The sequence below is a fragment of the Malus domestica genome, chromosome 12 (assembly GCF_042453785.1).
Source record: "Malus domestica chromosome 12, GDT2T_hap1".
Lineage (NCBI taxonomy): Eukaryota > Viridiplantae > Streptophyta > Magnoliopsida > Rosales > Rosaceae > Malus > Malus domestica.
The window spans coordinates 7,752,683-7,764,839 of record NC_091672.1 but is presented as its reverse complement, the minus strand read 5'-3'; the positions used below and the strand labels follow the sequence as shown (position 1 = coordinate 7,764,839).

The 12,157-nt window shown below is 36.9% G+C and overlaps 2 protein-coding genes across 3 annotated transcripts; both read right to left on the bottom strand.

The window, feature by feature from the left end:
- Positions 1–955: 955 nt before the first annotated feature.
- LOC103424341 (uncharacterized) lies at positions 956–7,144 on the bottom strand. 2 transcript variants are annotated; one of them, XM_029090482.2, is made up of 15 exons: positions 6,813–7,144; positions 6,024–6,428; positions 5,644–5,737; positions 4,953–5,139; positions 4,604–4,862; positions 4,017–4,232; positions 3,853–3,939; positions 3,633–3,767; positions 3,404–3,517; positions 3,019–3,266; positions 2,804–2,884; positions 2,174–2,405; positions 1,833–1,931; positions 1,552–1,737; positions 956–1,396 (listed from the first exon to the last, which is right to left on the bottom strand). In XM_029090482.2, the coding sequence occupies exons 2-15, from the start codon at positions 6,375–6,377 to the stop codon at positions 1,298–1,300; spliced, it is 2,391 nt and encodes a 796-aa protein (XP_028946315.1). In that variant the 5' UTR covers positions 6,378–6,428; positions 6,813–7,144; the 3' UTR covers positions 956–1,297. The 2 variants fall into 2 exon arrangements, with proteins under 2 accessions (XP_028946315.1, XP_028946316.1); XM_029090483.2 differs by having other exon boundaries at positions 6,024–6,436; positions 6,813–7,139.
- Positions 7,145–9,016: 1,872 nt separating this feature from the next.
- On the bottom strand, positions 9,017–10,425 carry LOC103454363 (uncharacterized). Its single transcript, XM_008393959.4, has 4 exons — positions 10,025–10,425; positions 9,861–9,916; positions 9,676–9,737; positions 9,017–9,482 (listed from the first exon to the last, which is right to left on the bottom strand). Exons 1-4 carry the CDS (start codon positions 10,170–10,172, stop codon positions 9,062–9,064), a joined length of 687 nt encoding a protein of 228 aa, XP_008392181.2. The 5' UTR covers positions 10,173–10,425; the 3' UTR covers positions 9,017–9,061.
- Positions 10,426–12,157: the final 1,732 nt, after the last annotated feature.

Sequence of the window (12,157 nt, the reverse complement as noted above, 5' to 3'; positions counted from 1 at the left end):
TGAGCGGGACTGAGGACAAACGTAATCACGTGCAGAGAGGTTTGTACGCGATCATGTTGTCCATCGTCTTTTCGGATGACGTGGTCTTTGTGACATTAAGAGAGAACAAGTTTCCCATAGTTTGGTTGTCTGCATGAAATACTCGGCCTAGGAGATAATGTTTCGGTCTCGGTCAAGGTATAAAATATCGATAATATCGGAAATATCTGTATTACAAAAACACGGAAATTTCGATGGAAATATTGGGATATTATCGATATCGATAAAAATTGAATAAAAACCACGGAAATTGTAAGAAAAACTTAGAAATTTTTATTGAAACTTTACAGGATTTTTATTTAGTCAATTATCTATTAGTTTATCACAAACAATTAGAAGGAAATGCATTGCATGATAGATATAACTGATTTAAGTTGATTATATAGCGAGCTGGCAAACATTTTGAGTGTAGAAAATATGTAGTAATTAATGAAAGAAGTTTAAACACACCATAATCATTTATATATAATGAATTTGTACAATATTTTACACTTTATACATTGCATGGTAAGATACATGAGTGACTTAGCAAGGTCTAAAATATCGATGATATCGGAAATATCGTAGTCCAAAAACACGGAAATTTCGATGAAAATATCGGGATATTATGGATATTTTAAACCATACCATTAACTGGAATAGTTCATACCCTAAAAAACAAGTGTTTCATGATTCATGACATTATTTGACCCAAAAAAAAAAAAAAGGTATCATGACATTAAAGAAGTGTCGTTAACGTTTAAACAAGCGCCCCTGTTTTTTTTTTTTTCCAAATGTTTTTCTTTAAGGACATAGAAAACGTCATGTATGTCACAACAAGCGTCATTGTTCAAGTACAATGATGGAAAAACTATCAATTGTTTGTGATTTTGTATGGGCCTATAAGTCGTGTTGCTCAAATATACTTTTATGTCTATGTAGAGTGTGAAAATTGTGTATATCATGTTAAGAACTTTGTATGGGCTTATAAGACGTCTCGTTTCATATTTTTAACAACATACCAAAGTTTTTTCTTTATATCATGAGAAAATTGAAAATAAGACAAATTTTGAACCAAAGTCTTATACGATCACCTGTAAACTGTAGTACAACGTTGAGAACACCTGGCTTTCTGTATCGAACTGGATGCTGTTATACGATGAGCTTCTCGTTTGAATGACAAGTTGTCGCCATGCTTGCTTCCTCTTACCCGATGAGCTCTTCAGATGCAGCAATGACCATCTCTAAAAATTGGTTTAACAGTAGTAAGCTTGTTTCTTCAGTTGCTTTCAAATAAACACTCTTGAGGTAACCCGAACTCCCTTTTGACATGAACATGTTGCCTCCACGGGTCATTATGCAACTTGTAATGCAAAACCTGATTAAGATCCATGAGAGCAAGCGGTCAGCGATTCCATCTTGAAAAGTTTCAGAAAAGTAATTCCGTAAACTTTTTATCAACAAACAACAAATGTTGAAGGAGGATGGTTTGAGCATTAAGCATCTCTCTACATGGAATAGTTGGATATTTACCTGTATCAATGTTGCAAGCACATCGTCTTCAATTAGCTGCGAGAATTGAGCTGCCCACTCTCTCATACGACCAAAAACTGTTTTTTGCCTCTCAGCTTCGAGCATAATAGAATCACGATACAGAAACCTCTGCCAAATTTTCTGCACATTAGCCAGCCTGAACTTTATTTCTGTCTCATTAAATGCCTGCAGAATTCAGGATTCCGAAAATCAGTCAGCTTAACGCCTTCAAACTTCCAATCAGAAGCTTCTTTGTATCAATCATAAAAGTAATAACTCACCCGAAGAATATTTATCAAATTTGGAATTTCATCTTCGCGAATCCGGACAGCAAAACTTTCATAGTTGAGCACATTTTCATATGGCAGGAAAATCCCATCCTAAACATGAAGAAACAAAATAGAAGAACGACGAATGTAAGTTAGCATCTAAACACGACAAGGAAAGACAAAAATGCTTAATAACTTGAGAACGTAAATAACAAAAGAGGGTTACGCATCCCATAACACGAGAAGATGCGAACAATCACTGTCTAACAAGCATTTTAAGGTAAGTGATGAACTAACAGAATGTTCCGAGACTCCAATAAGACGGCTAAGAAACGAAATAGAGAATTAACAACCTGAATGACAACGGGAATGCACCCTTGCAAAACACAGTCTTCCATACGACCGCTCCAACCATCTCCAGGAAATACCCCGCAAAAAATAGAACTGGCGATATCCAAGTGATAATTTTCAGTTCTTAGTGGTGTAACAATCACATCTTCTGCATGTTGTTTTCCGAGTTTCCCTTCCTTGTTAGGACTTGACCCAAATTCTTCTGCCAGTTTTTGTCTGATACCCATGCTATAGCTGCATAAATACCCCAAAATCTCATATTAGATCTTCTGTAAGTTGTGCAATATAGTAGCGGTAGTTTCTCAGGAAATTGAAAGTCCAAACTTATAAATCTTCTCCAAATGTATAAGAGAAAAATGGAAACAAGTGTCGGCAAGCACATTCTTGACAGTTGACAGGTTGTCCACAGAAAAATTAAATTCAACCCACCCCACAATTAGATAAATAAATGGGAACTTTAAAGAAAAGCACCCGGTACTGTTCACTTTAACGAAAAACCACATTTTTACACTAAAAAGTCAATCCTGACACTATTCACTTTACCCTTTATTTTGTCCTTATCATTAAAACTCAAAGTTTTCAAGCCCTTTTCATTAGTTTTCCTTAAATAAATAGCTTTTTCGTTAACTTACGAAGCTTCTGGCCTTCCATTTGGGTAAGCTGGTCCCAGATTTCCATTGAAGTAGAACAGTGTTTTCCGGTTCTCTCGGGATCTGAAAATAAAGTGTTGAACTGTCTTTGATTAATCATCATGGTTGACTAGATCAACAAAACATGGAAAACAAAGGGGAAGTTCGAAGAATAAAAAATCATGACAATATGAGTATGCTTTCCATCGGATATGCACCTGGACCAAAGTTTTGAGCTTAAGGAGTTGACATCCGGACTTTTCCAAGCAGGAAGTACGAGATCTTTATCAGGATCAAAGCAGGGATGGTTACCCCTTTTATCAGAAGAAATATCATTCCAGTTGTCCGCCCAATAAGCCGTCGTTGAATGCTTGTGCTTCGAGTTTGTGTTTCCCCAGTGAACCAACATCATACTGCTCCATATCTCCTTGGGAGCATAGCATGCACCTTCATCCCATGAAAAAAACTGCCTTCAGATATGGAGACAACATCATCAGCATGTACACTTTACAAAATGATCTAAACTATGAGAAGATGGAAAAATCTCATTCTGTTCAATTTTTCTCACACTGGCCTTAAGTAATTCTCTCAGTTACATCATACCCAAATATGGTCTCTTCCAGATGAGCGGTTCCAGAAGGGATACTGTTCAACGATGTGATCGTAAGCCTTCCTATAATATTCCAGAGTGAGAGAGCTCCTCAAGCCCTTGTGTTCCTAAAAGTTTCAGTAAGCACATTACAACAAGAGCCAAATCCGGAAACATTGACTTGGCAAACCCGGAAGTGAAATTGCAATTTCACCAATATATTAATAGTTAGATAAAGCATACCTGAATACTCAAATGAGGAGCATCGTTAGCACGAGTTATAATGCATGAATCAAGAACAGGAACAAAGAAGAAATCTGCTTCTTCACCATTTAAGGTACGATACGGACTAGCTAAGATACTTTCATAAAGTGCCATCTGCAAACAAGCAACAAGACTGATGAATAATCGTAAACATGCTTCGAATTTACAAGTCCACTACCAGTTTCAGTTCAAGTAATACCTGGGCACCATACAGCTGATCTGTCCACAATGTTGAATTTCGGTCATCATAGATTCTGTTTACACACTCTAACCTAAAGTGACGCCCCTACACCGGAAATCGAGAAAAATAAGAAACTTGCTTTGAGGATGAATCAAACAATCATAGTTTAAGCTAATTCTGACCTCAAGAAGTAGGCTGTTGAAATCTGGAGGCAAATCATAAACATATATAAGGGGCCTTTTCTTTTTCACCACAGCATTGAGGTTGTCAACTTTCCCTGGGAGATGCGAACTATCAGGAACATCAACCTGAGCAGGCCGAAGCCATTGAGGCCACTCTCTAACTGATGATGCAACGGATGGAATGCTGCAATCAATTCCGTACCATCCATTGTTACACTGGAAGGTACACTCGGTTAAGTCAGTACATATTGACAAAAGAGCAAATATTATGACACAGTACACATCTATTGATTAATTACAAGGAATTTGCAAGGAAAAAATGAAAAGTTTTGGTGTCACCAAAATACGTCAACTGGTTTCTTTTTTGAGTGCCTGCGCAACTTACAAACATGCACCCTCCCCCGCTTCTTGTACATCAAGCTTATAGCCTACAGTTTGGTTCCATATGCTGGTAGCATCTTAACCCTAAAGTTGTTGTTCCTCATTGTCCACAACTACGTGTATATGATTACAAGAAGGCTAGCAACAATTTTCCCCCTTTCAAACAAACAACACTTAGCATTCATGCGTAAGCAACCAATTGTTACCTGACAAAATCCACCACGGCAATGCCCACGACCAGAGCATTGATTAATACAAGTACATACTGTAGGCACTTCACAGAACCGTCCCCCGAAACCATCATATTTACAATCACATTCCTCTTTGAATTTCACCTTAAGAGCATACGCTTCAGCAGGGTCCACATTACACCATCCTGGTTTGCTACTATTTGTTGTGAAAACGTTATCCAGGTCGGCTTCTGCCCAAGCAGTCAGTTTCGGTGCACCAGGTTCAGAAGGTAACCTGAAACAGATGTCAGGGATTAGCGGCATGTACAGTTTTTAGTAATTTATTTATACTGACGGAAGCCTAGTTTAGATCTGATAAACTTACTTCACTTGAAAGCCACATGACTCTGCCATAGGTCGATTTGGATATTTAGTGCTCTCCCCACAGAAGCACATTGCCTTTGTTGTGTCACAATGTGCGGAGCAAATTGAGACAACCCATCTCCCATATGGTAGATCTGGTGTCGCTGGGTAGTTGCATTCCAGCTGCTGTCTCTCAGAGCATCCTTCCCCTGAAAAATTAGTTCATGTTATAATCTCAGAGCAACAAGTTCTGTATTTCCCGCAACATAACAGACTGTTTAGAAAGAGAAAACCAGAATCTTTGTTCACTAATCCTTCTTTTTTTTGCTTTTAATCTTGGCGGGCAGGGAGTCAAAATTCTCAACTAGAATAAGGGAGACGATTGGGAGAACTCTTTGAAAGTGATACAGTGACAAGGTTTTTTCGTTTGTAGTGATGCCACAAGTAAAGATATCAAATGTTCCGAAATACACCTAAAGTTGGTTCTACAGAACATTTGTGCAAGTGTTGTCCATAGAATCTCTTTAAAAGATTCACGAATGCATGACATGCATGTCTCGGTTTAATTTCAAAAATTAGAATTCTTCCATCTCACTGAGCAATGATTGCGAAATATTTGTCATTAAGAATTATTCCTTATGTTTTCTACTACTCACTGACAAGTTTGTATTTGATCAGGTTAAAGGAAAGAAAGAAGAAGAAATTACACTGACCACTGTATCCATGAAAGCACCGACATTCTCCCAATTCGTGGTTACAGACGCCTTGACCGCTGCAGTCATTTTTGCACCGACTACCACCTATAATCTGCCAATGTAATTAGTTAAAGTTATAAACAGATGAATACTCTTCCAATAAAAATTGGTACCAACCTCAACCCTGTAATTTCTGAAGGGATTATAACTAACAAAGGAAAAAGCATTTGCGTGGTGATCAATTTTTACATCTGGTTACATATAATGACTTGTGCAACGCACACCCACCCCTCTCTTCCATCCTCTATATACCAGAATACTCCCATGGCGTTTCTCACCAATATATTCACGCATTTAGAATAAAACAGAAATGTAATGTACGAAGTTGTTCTTATTACCTCAACAATATCAACTTCATTAGAAATTGAATGACAACCAGCAAGCCACCGGCCAATCTCAGCCTTCCATGGTGCACCACGAAAAACAACTGCCTTGTGTAGGTCAGATGGAAACTGACGATCCAAGTCCATAGGTGATTTTGAATTTCCTTTTACATGATCCGTAATTGAATCAGCCGATCCATTAATTGGGACACAAGAGTTCTGAGCTTGACTGAAGTAAGCAAAAGAAGGGACCAGCGGAAACCAGAACAGATGAACAATTGGAACCAATACAATCGATACCAATGCCACAACAGAAGTAACTGTTGCTATCTGAGACCTTGGGCATTTCCACTTTTGAATGCAAAGCATTATCTTAGAAGACTCTTCTGCTATATCTCCATACTTTTGACCTTCAAGCACCTAAGAAACTAACACAAATACAAATAAGAATCTATAGATATAAGAATCCCTAGATATGAAAAACATCAAAAACCTTTTTCCTTTCTTTTCAAATTCTCTTCTTGACAATTGAACTTTTCAAATCGATCGTGTTAACCCAATTTTTGCAAGAAATTCATGGCGTATTGCATTAAACAAATCACAGCAAAGAAAGTAACAAGTCAACCATTCCAAATTCCATCACAGAAATGTAAAAGTCAACCATTACAAATCTTCCATAAGAAATAGAACTTCTCCATTAATCAAACTGTTAACTAATTACTTTTTGTATCCAAGAAACTATAAAAAGTGAGTAATTACGAATGAGTTTTAGTAGATTAGCAATCACGGTGAGCATTGACTGACCTCTTCTCAGATCTACGGTGGAAATTCTGCAAAAACAGAACCTGATGAGCTCAAAGAAATATTTCAATGGAGGGTTCAGATTCAATTCAACGGAGAGAGGGGGGATAGAGGAATCGTTCTTCGCTTCTGGGTTTCCGGCTAAATCTGCAATATAAAAATCTGAATTCCCCACTATTTTTATAAGATTTAGACAGAATTATATACATATATATATATATATATATCGGCAGACAGACAAGAGAGCGAGTGGTCCGGCAATACAAAAGCCACCACCAAGGTTTCTGGCAGACAAGTTTGAACAAAAGAAAACAGAACACGATCTGGCACGGTTCAGTTAAATTGACTGCAATTGCCCTTTTCAGTTGATTTTTGTAGGGTGAGACCGTTGGATTTCCCATGGGTATTTCTGTCAATCTACTTGTTTGTGTCTTTCTCCGGTTAAGTACTCGTTTGTGTCTGTCTTTTTCCTTTTAAATTTTGTTTCTTTTTTCCTGAAAATAATTAATACCAAAATTAGCATTTCTATTTTCTTTTGTTTGATTTTGTAATAATTTTTGGTGCAGAAAAAAAATGACAAAGTACAGTGACAAGCTCTCGAATGTAGAAAGGGGGCCAAAAGAGGCGACGTAGATTCTCTCCAAATCTTACTATCTAGAGTCTAATGAGCAGGTAATTCGGACCATTCAAATTGAGGACGGCCCTTATTCACTTATTTTGTTGGCCCATCTCACAAAAACCAAGGGTTCGGATATTTTTTTTTTCTCTCTTGAATTCTAGTCCTTAAGCTCTGAATTGAGAAGTCCAAAGATGATTAAATTTCAAAAGAGGGAATGGGTGTGGACTAAAAGCTGCAAAAATATGTTAACATAAAATAATTGTTTTGGTACCACTAGAAATAGTTGAACCCAAAATTTAATGTAATCTTATTACGTGCTTTAACTTCTGCCTAAATTTGGAAAAAAATTGGTGTGACGTTTGTATCGATACAAATATATTATTTGATATATGAGCAATAATGTTTTATAAAGAAACAGTTTCAAACGGGTCCTAAGTTCCTAACACATCATGAGATTTTAATTTACTTCTATAGATCATCTATTGTGAACAAATTTACCTTTGTGGTTAATTAAATAAAAAATTAAAGAGATAATTCGATGTAAGACCGTTTACGTACTCAATTATTAGGTTTAATCCTGTAGATTATTTTTTATTAACTGAGGTCCACTGACTTTTGTTCCAACTAAGCAACTTTCTTTTTGTGACGACGAGTCATCCTATTTTTAAACTTGTACGTTTCAATACTTATTAAACCTACAACAATTGCTTGTTCACTAAGAATTCGAATTGGTTTGCTGTGCTGCCTGACAACCGAACCGATTCCTAAACGAAATTTTATATGCATTCTGTTCTCCGCAGACATCAAAGGCCCCATTGCGTCCGTCTAATAACCCCTAGAAGCCTTCTGGATTCAATCTATGCTGAGCCAATTTCAACGGCTTCAATCTAAACCGAGAGTGTCAATGTCGAAGATGTTAGCGAAAACTAGATATCTGTATCCCTTGACGCAAAAGGTGATGGCAAGGACTCAGAAGCTTTGTTTACAAAACCTCCCTCTCAAAAGATAAAAACTAATTGCCTGTATGTTATATCATCTCACACCATTTATGTATTTGTCTGCAGTGACAAATCTGAATTGATATTCCAAATCCATTTGCTTACTCATCCTGTTCCCTCTCGATTGGTTTGCTGAGGCGGGGCCATCTTCTACAACGTTTTTCTGCCACAACGGTTTACATGCTTGCAAGTGTTAGATCATACTGTGCATTTTATCAGGTACAAATCAAGACATTCCCCTCTCCGAAGTCGGAATCTTGTCATTATGTTCATGGAGGGATGGTCCTAAAATCTCATCTGTTTTCAGTATTCGTATTGCAGGAGGAGAACATGTCACCCCATGAAATAGAGGCTGCAACCCACATCGGCTCAAGGCATCCTGACCGGCCTATCAAACCAATGCGGAAAACTAGTAACTAGGTTTCCAATATTCCAGATCTGTTAGCTGCTGCCTTTTTAAACCATATGATTGCGCTGTCTCATACCTTATGCTTCCTTGTTGTGCAAGAAAGTTAAACCGGCTAATACGAAATTATTGATTAGTTAACGATGATTTGCTATATATGTTGTATCTACTAATGCAATTTGCATTTCGAACTAAATAGTAAATTATATATTTTTATATGAATAATTGCTTAGAGTTTCGCTTCCTTAACAAGTAGAGGCATCCTTTCTCTAACGCTTTCCTTCTTCAAACTACCTCCCTCTCTTCGACCTTTTCTCGAACCCCTTCGTGCCAATTTCTTCAATTCAGTACAAAATTCTGTGATTTGATTCAAGATTTCGCGCCCGCCAAGCAAATTACTCGCGGAGAATGTAGTCTTTAGCCGCGGCTTCCTCCCATTTTTTGATGAATCTTGAAATGACGACTCATCAACTTGTTTCTTCTTCTCACTGCTTGGATTCACTGCAGCTTTCTTTGATTTGGTTTTGCAACGCGGAATCGAAGCTGGGATATTGGGATTCTTGTTCTCACTTTCTTCATGGACATTGCTAAAAGAATTCGAATTTTCGTTCTTCATATTTGGTAAATTTGTCCGTTTTGCTTTCATATCCCTGGTAAGAGAGATATAGAAATACAACACTTGACATTGGCAACAGTAAAAGAAAGCGTAACGCCGGTCGCCACATTTGTAAACGAATGTTAATTACTGAATTTATCTCATGTGATGTTGGTTCAATATCACTCTAATTTCTTCCCTAAAACTTTCTCAGAAACCAAACAGATCTGATGAGTAAGTGATTATACCTTCGATTCCTTTCCCTAAAAGGAAGGATTTCAGAAATGGTTAAAGATCTCATAAGCTTCACCTGGATGAAAAAAATATTGGACCAATTAGCAAACTTTTCACAAGTCGATTATTACATAAACATCCCAATTAAGACTTTATTTGTTGCTGTATCAGTGAAAAGGAAATTCTTATCAGTTACAACCTTCAGATTACGTGCCGGTTTAACAAAATCTTCAGCAGCCTTCGAATGCTTGCAATCTGCAACTCACAAGGTGAACATTGGTTCATGAAACAGACAACATCGAGTGTCAATTTTTTTTTGTCACACTTAGAAACTAAACAGATTTTTGAGAAATTGGGTCCTACCAGGAGTGCAGAACCAGTCTTGATCATCATCCATGAGCTCATCTGGGGAAGAGAGGTCGACCCACTTAGGCGCTTCGAAGTTCTCGTAAGTTTCATCTTCGACGAACACGGATTCTATGCTGCTCCAGTCAATGTTCTCCGGTTCCATTTTCTCTTGAGGATCCTACAAAAAATTTAAAGAATAAGAAAGAAAGAATGATTAGAAATGGATTATGCTAAGAACGAATCGAACAGGGTTTGCAAGGAGAAATGTAAAATTAAAGAAAATTGAGTAAAATTTTGATCAGATTCTGAGAAATTCTGTGGAGATTTGTGAACGGAAGGGTGAAAAAGTAAGAGACTGAGGCAGGGGAAAAGCAGTAGGGGTTTAAGGAGCTACAGGGATTTGTAACGCCAGAAAACAAAGGTAGCAATTAGATTTTTAAATCGTTTTTCGACCGTTGGAGGTGCGACTTTTTTTTTCTTCCGCTCCTTTTGGACTTTTCTTTTTGGATTATCATTCTTGTGATAACTTTTAACATGGGCCGGCCCATCAGTCAGATATCTCCACTTCTGGAATTAGTCGGTCTGGCCCATTAAAACCGGGTTAGGCTATTCTGATCCAAACTAGGATCAACTAAGAGTTAGATTGCAACTTGAACATTTAACAGTTAAAAGGGAGATATTTTCACACACATTTTTTAGCTTCTCACATTCTTATTCTATTTCTAACCGTTAGATTGAATAGATTACACAAAAATAGAGGACAAGATTAAATAGGGGTTCGTCAAAAATTAAAAAATATGTGTGTTAATCATTTCCCACTTTAAAATTGATGCTATAAGGGTTAGGATTCGAATGAATTGTTTTGGTCTTTTAACATTTGGACCTACTCGCTACTTAGTTCTAGAGTTTAGTGGTATTTCTCTTCACTTGTAAGTAAGAAACCTTACGTTCGATTATCGCCAAAAGCGAATTTGAACCACACTATTGCTAGCCCATTTTGAGGCTTAACCCACTCTCCCACCCCTTACTGTAGATAATATTGTTTGTTAAAAAAAAACATATAGACCTACTCTTAATTAAATGTTATTACAACGAAGCCTCTTTTACTGCATTTAGGCCACGTTTGTTGATGAAAAATTGTTTCACTTTAAAGTTAAGCAATAAAAAAATTAATCAATAAAAAGTGTGTTAATAATTAAGAATCTTGTATATTTTTAAAAGTTATGGTTGCGGACAACAACTTTTAAAAGCAGCAAGTATGTTGCTTATGAAAACTACTTTTAATAAAAAGGAAAACTAATGAAAATGGCTTGAAAACTTTGAGTTTTAACGATAAGGACAAAATAAAGGGTAAAGTGAATAGTACCATAATTGACTTTTTAGTGTAAAAATGTAGTTTTTCGTTAAAGTGAACAGTACATCGAGCTTTTCGTTAAAATTCCCTTTATAAAAAGAGAGCTGAACCCTAATGAATATTTTTATTTTTTTAAATACCTACATTAGTTCAAAAAAAAAGAGACATTGTTTATCCTTATACGCACACATTTTTTTCCTTATAAGTGAACGCCACCACCTACCCCTACAACCACCATCATTACACCACCATTGCCATGACACCACCAATGTTGCCATTGCCGCCACCATAACTGCCTCTGCCACCACTGCCCCTACTAACATCTATACTCCCACCATTAGTAAATTATATATTTTTATATGAATAATTGCTTAGAGTTTCGCTTCTTTAACAAACAGAGGCATCCTCTCTCTAATGCTTTTCTTCTTCAAACTACCTCCCTCTTTTCCACCTTTTCTCAAACCCCTTCGTGCCAATTTCTTCAATTCGGTACAAAATTATGTGATTTGATTTAAGATTTCGCGTCAGCCAAGCAAATTACTCGTGGAGAATGTAGTTTTTAGTTGCGGCTTCTTGCCATTTTTTTATGAATCTTGAAATGACGACTCATCAACTTGTTTCTTCTTCTCATTGCTTGGATTCACTACAGCTTTCTTTGATTTGGTTTTGCAACGCGGAATCGAAGCTGGGATATTGGGATTCTTGTTCTCACTTTCTTCATGGACATTGCTAAAAGAATTCGACCAAACCCAACCCGTTACTGTTTTTTTTTTTTTTTTTTTGGGTTTTTTTTT

What these genes read in the sequence shown, in the direction of transcription:
- LOC103424341 (XM_029090482.2), bottom strand. Translation starts at nt 6,377, where the DNA reads ATGCTTTGCATTCAAAAGTGGAAATGCCCAAGGTCTCAGATAGCAACA. An exon ending in GCCGTGGTGGATTTTGTCAG is followed by an intron (nt 4,233 to 4,603) that starts GTAACAATTGGT and finishes TGTACCTTCCAG; the next exon opens with TGTAACAATGGATGGTACGG. An exon ending in AATGGAAGGCCAGAAGCTTC is followed by an intron (nt 2,406 to 2,803) that starts GTAAGTTAACGA and finishes GTATTTATGCAG; the next exon opens with CTATAGCATGGGTATCAGAC.
- LOC103454363 (XM_008393959.4), bottom strand. Translation starts at nt 10,172, where the DNA reads ATGGAACCGGAGAACATTGACTGGAGCAGCATAGAATCCGTGTTCGTC. An exon ending in AACCGGCACGTAATCTGAAG is followed by an intron (nt 9,738 to 9,860) that starts GTTGTAACTGAT and finishes TTTTTCATCCAG; the next exon opens with GTGAAGCTTATGAGATCTTT. An exon ending in TTTAGGGAAAGGAATCGAAG is followed by an intron (nt 9,483 to 9,675) that starts GTATAATCACTT and finishes CTCTCTTACCAG; the next exon opens with GGATATGAAAGCAAAACGGA.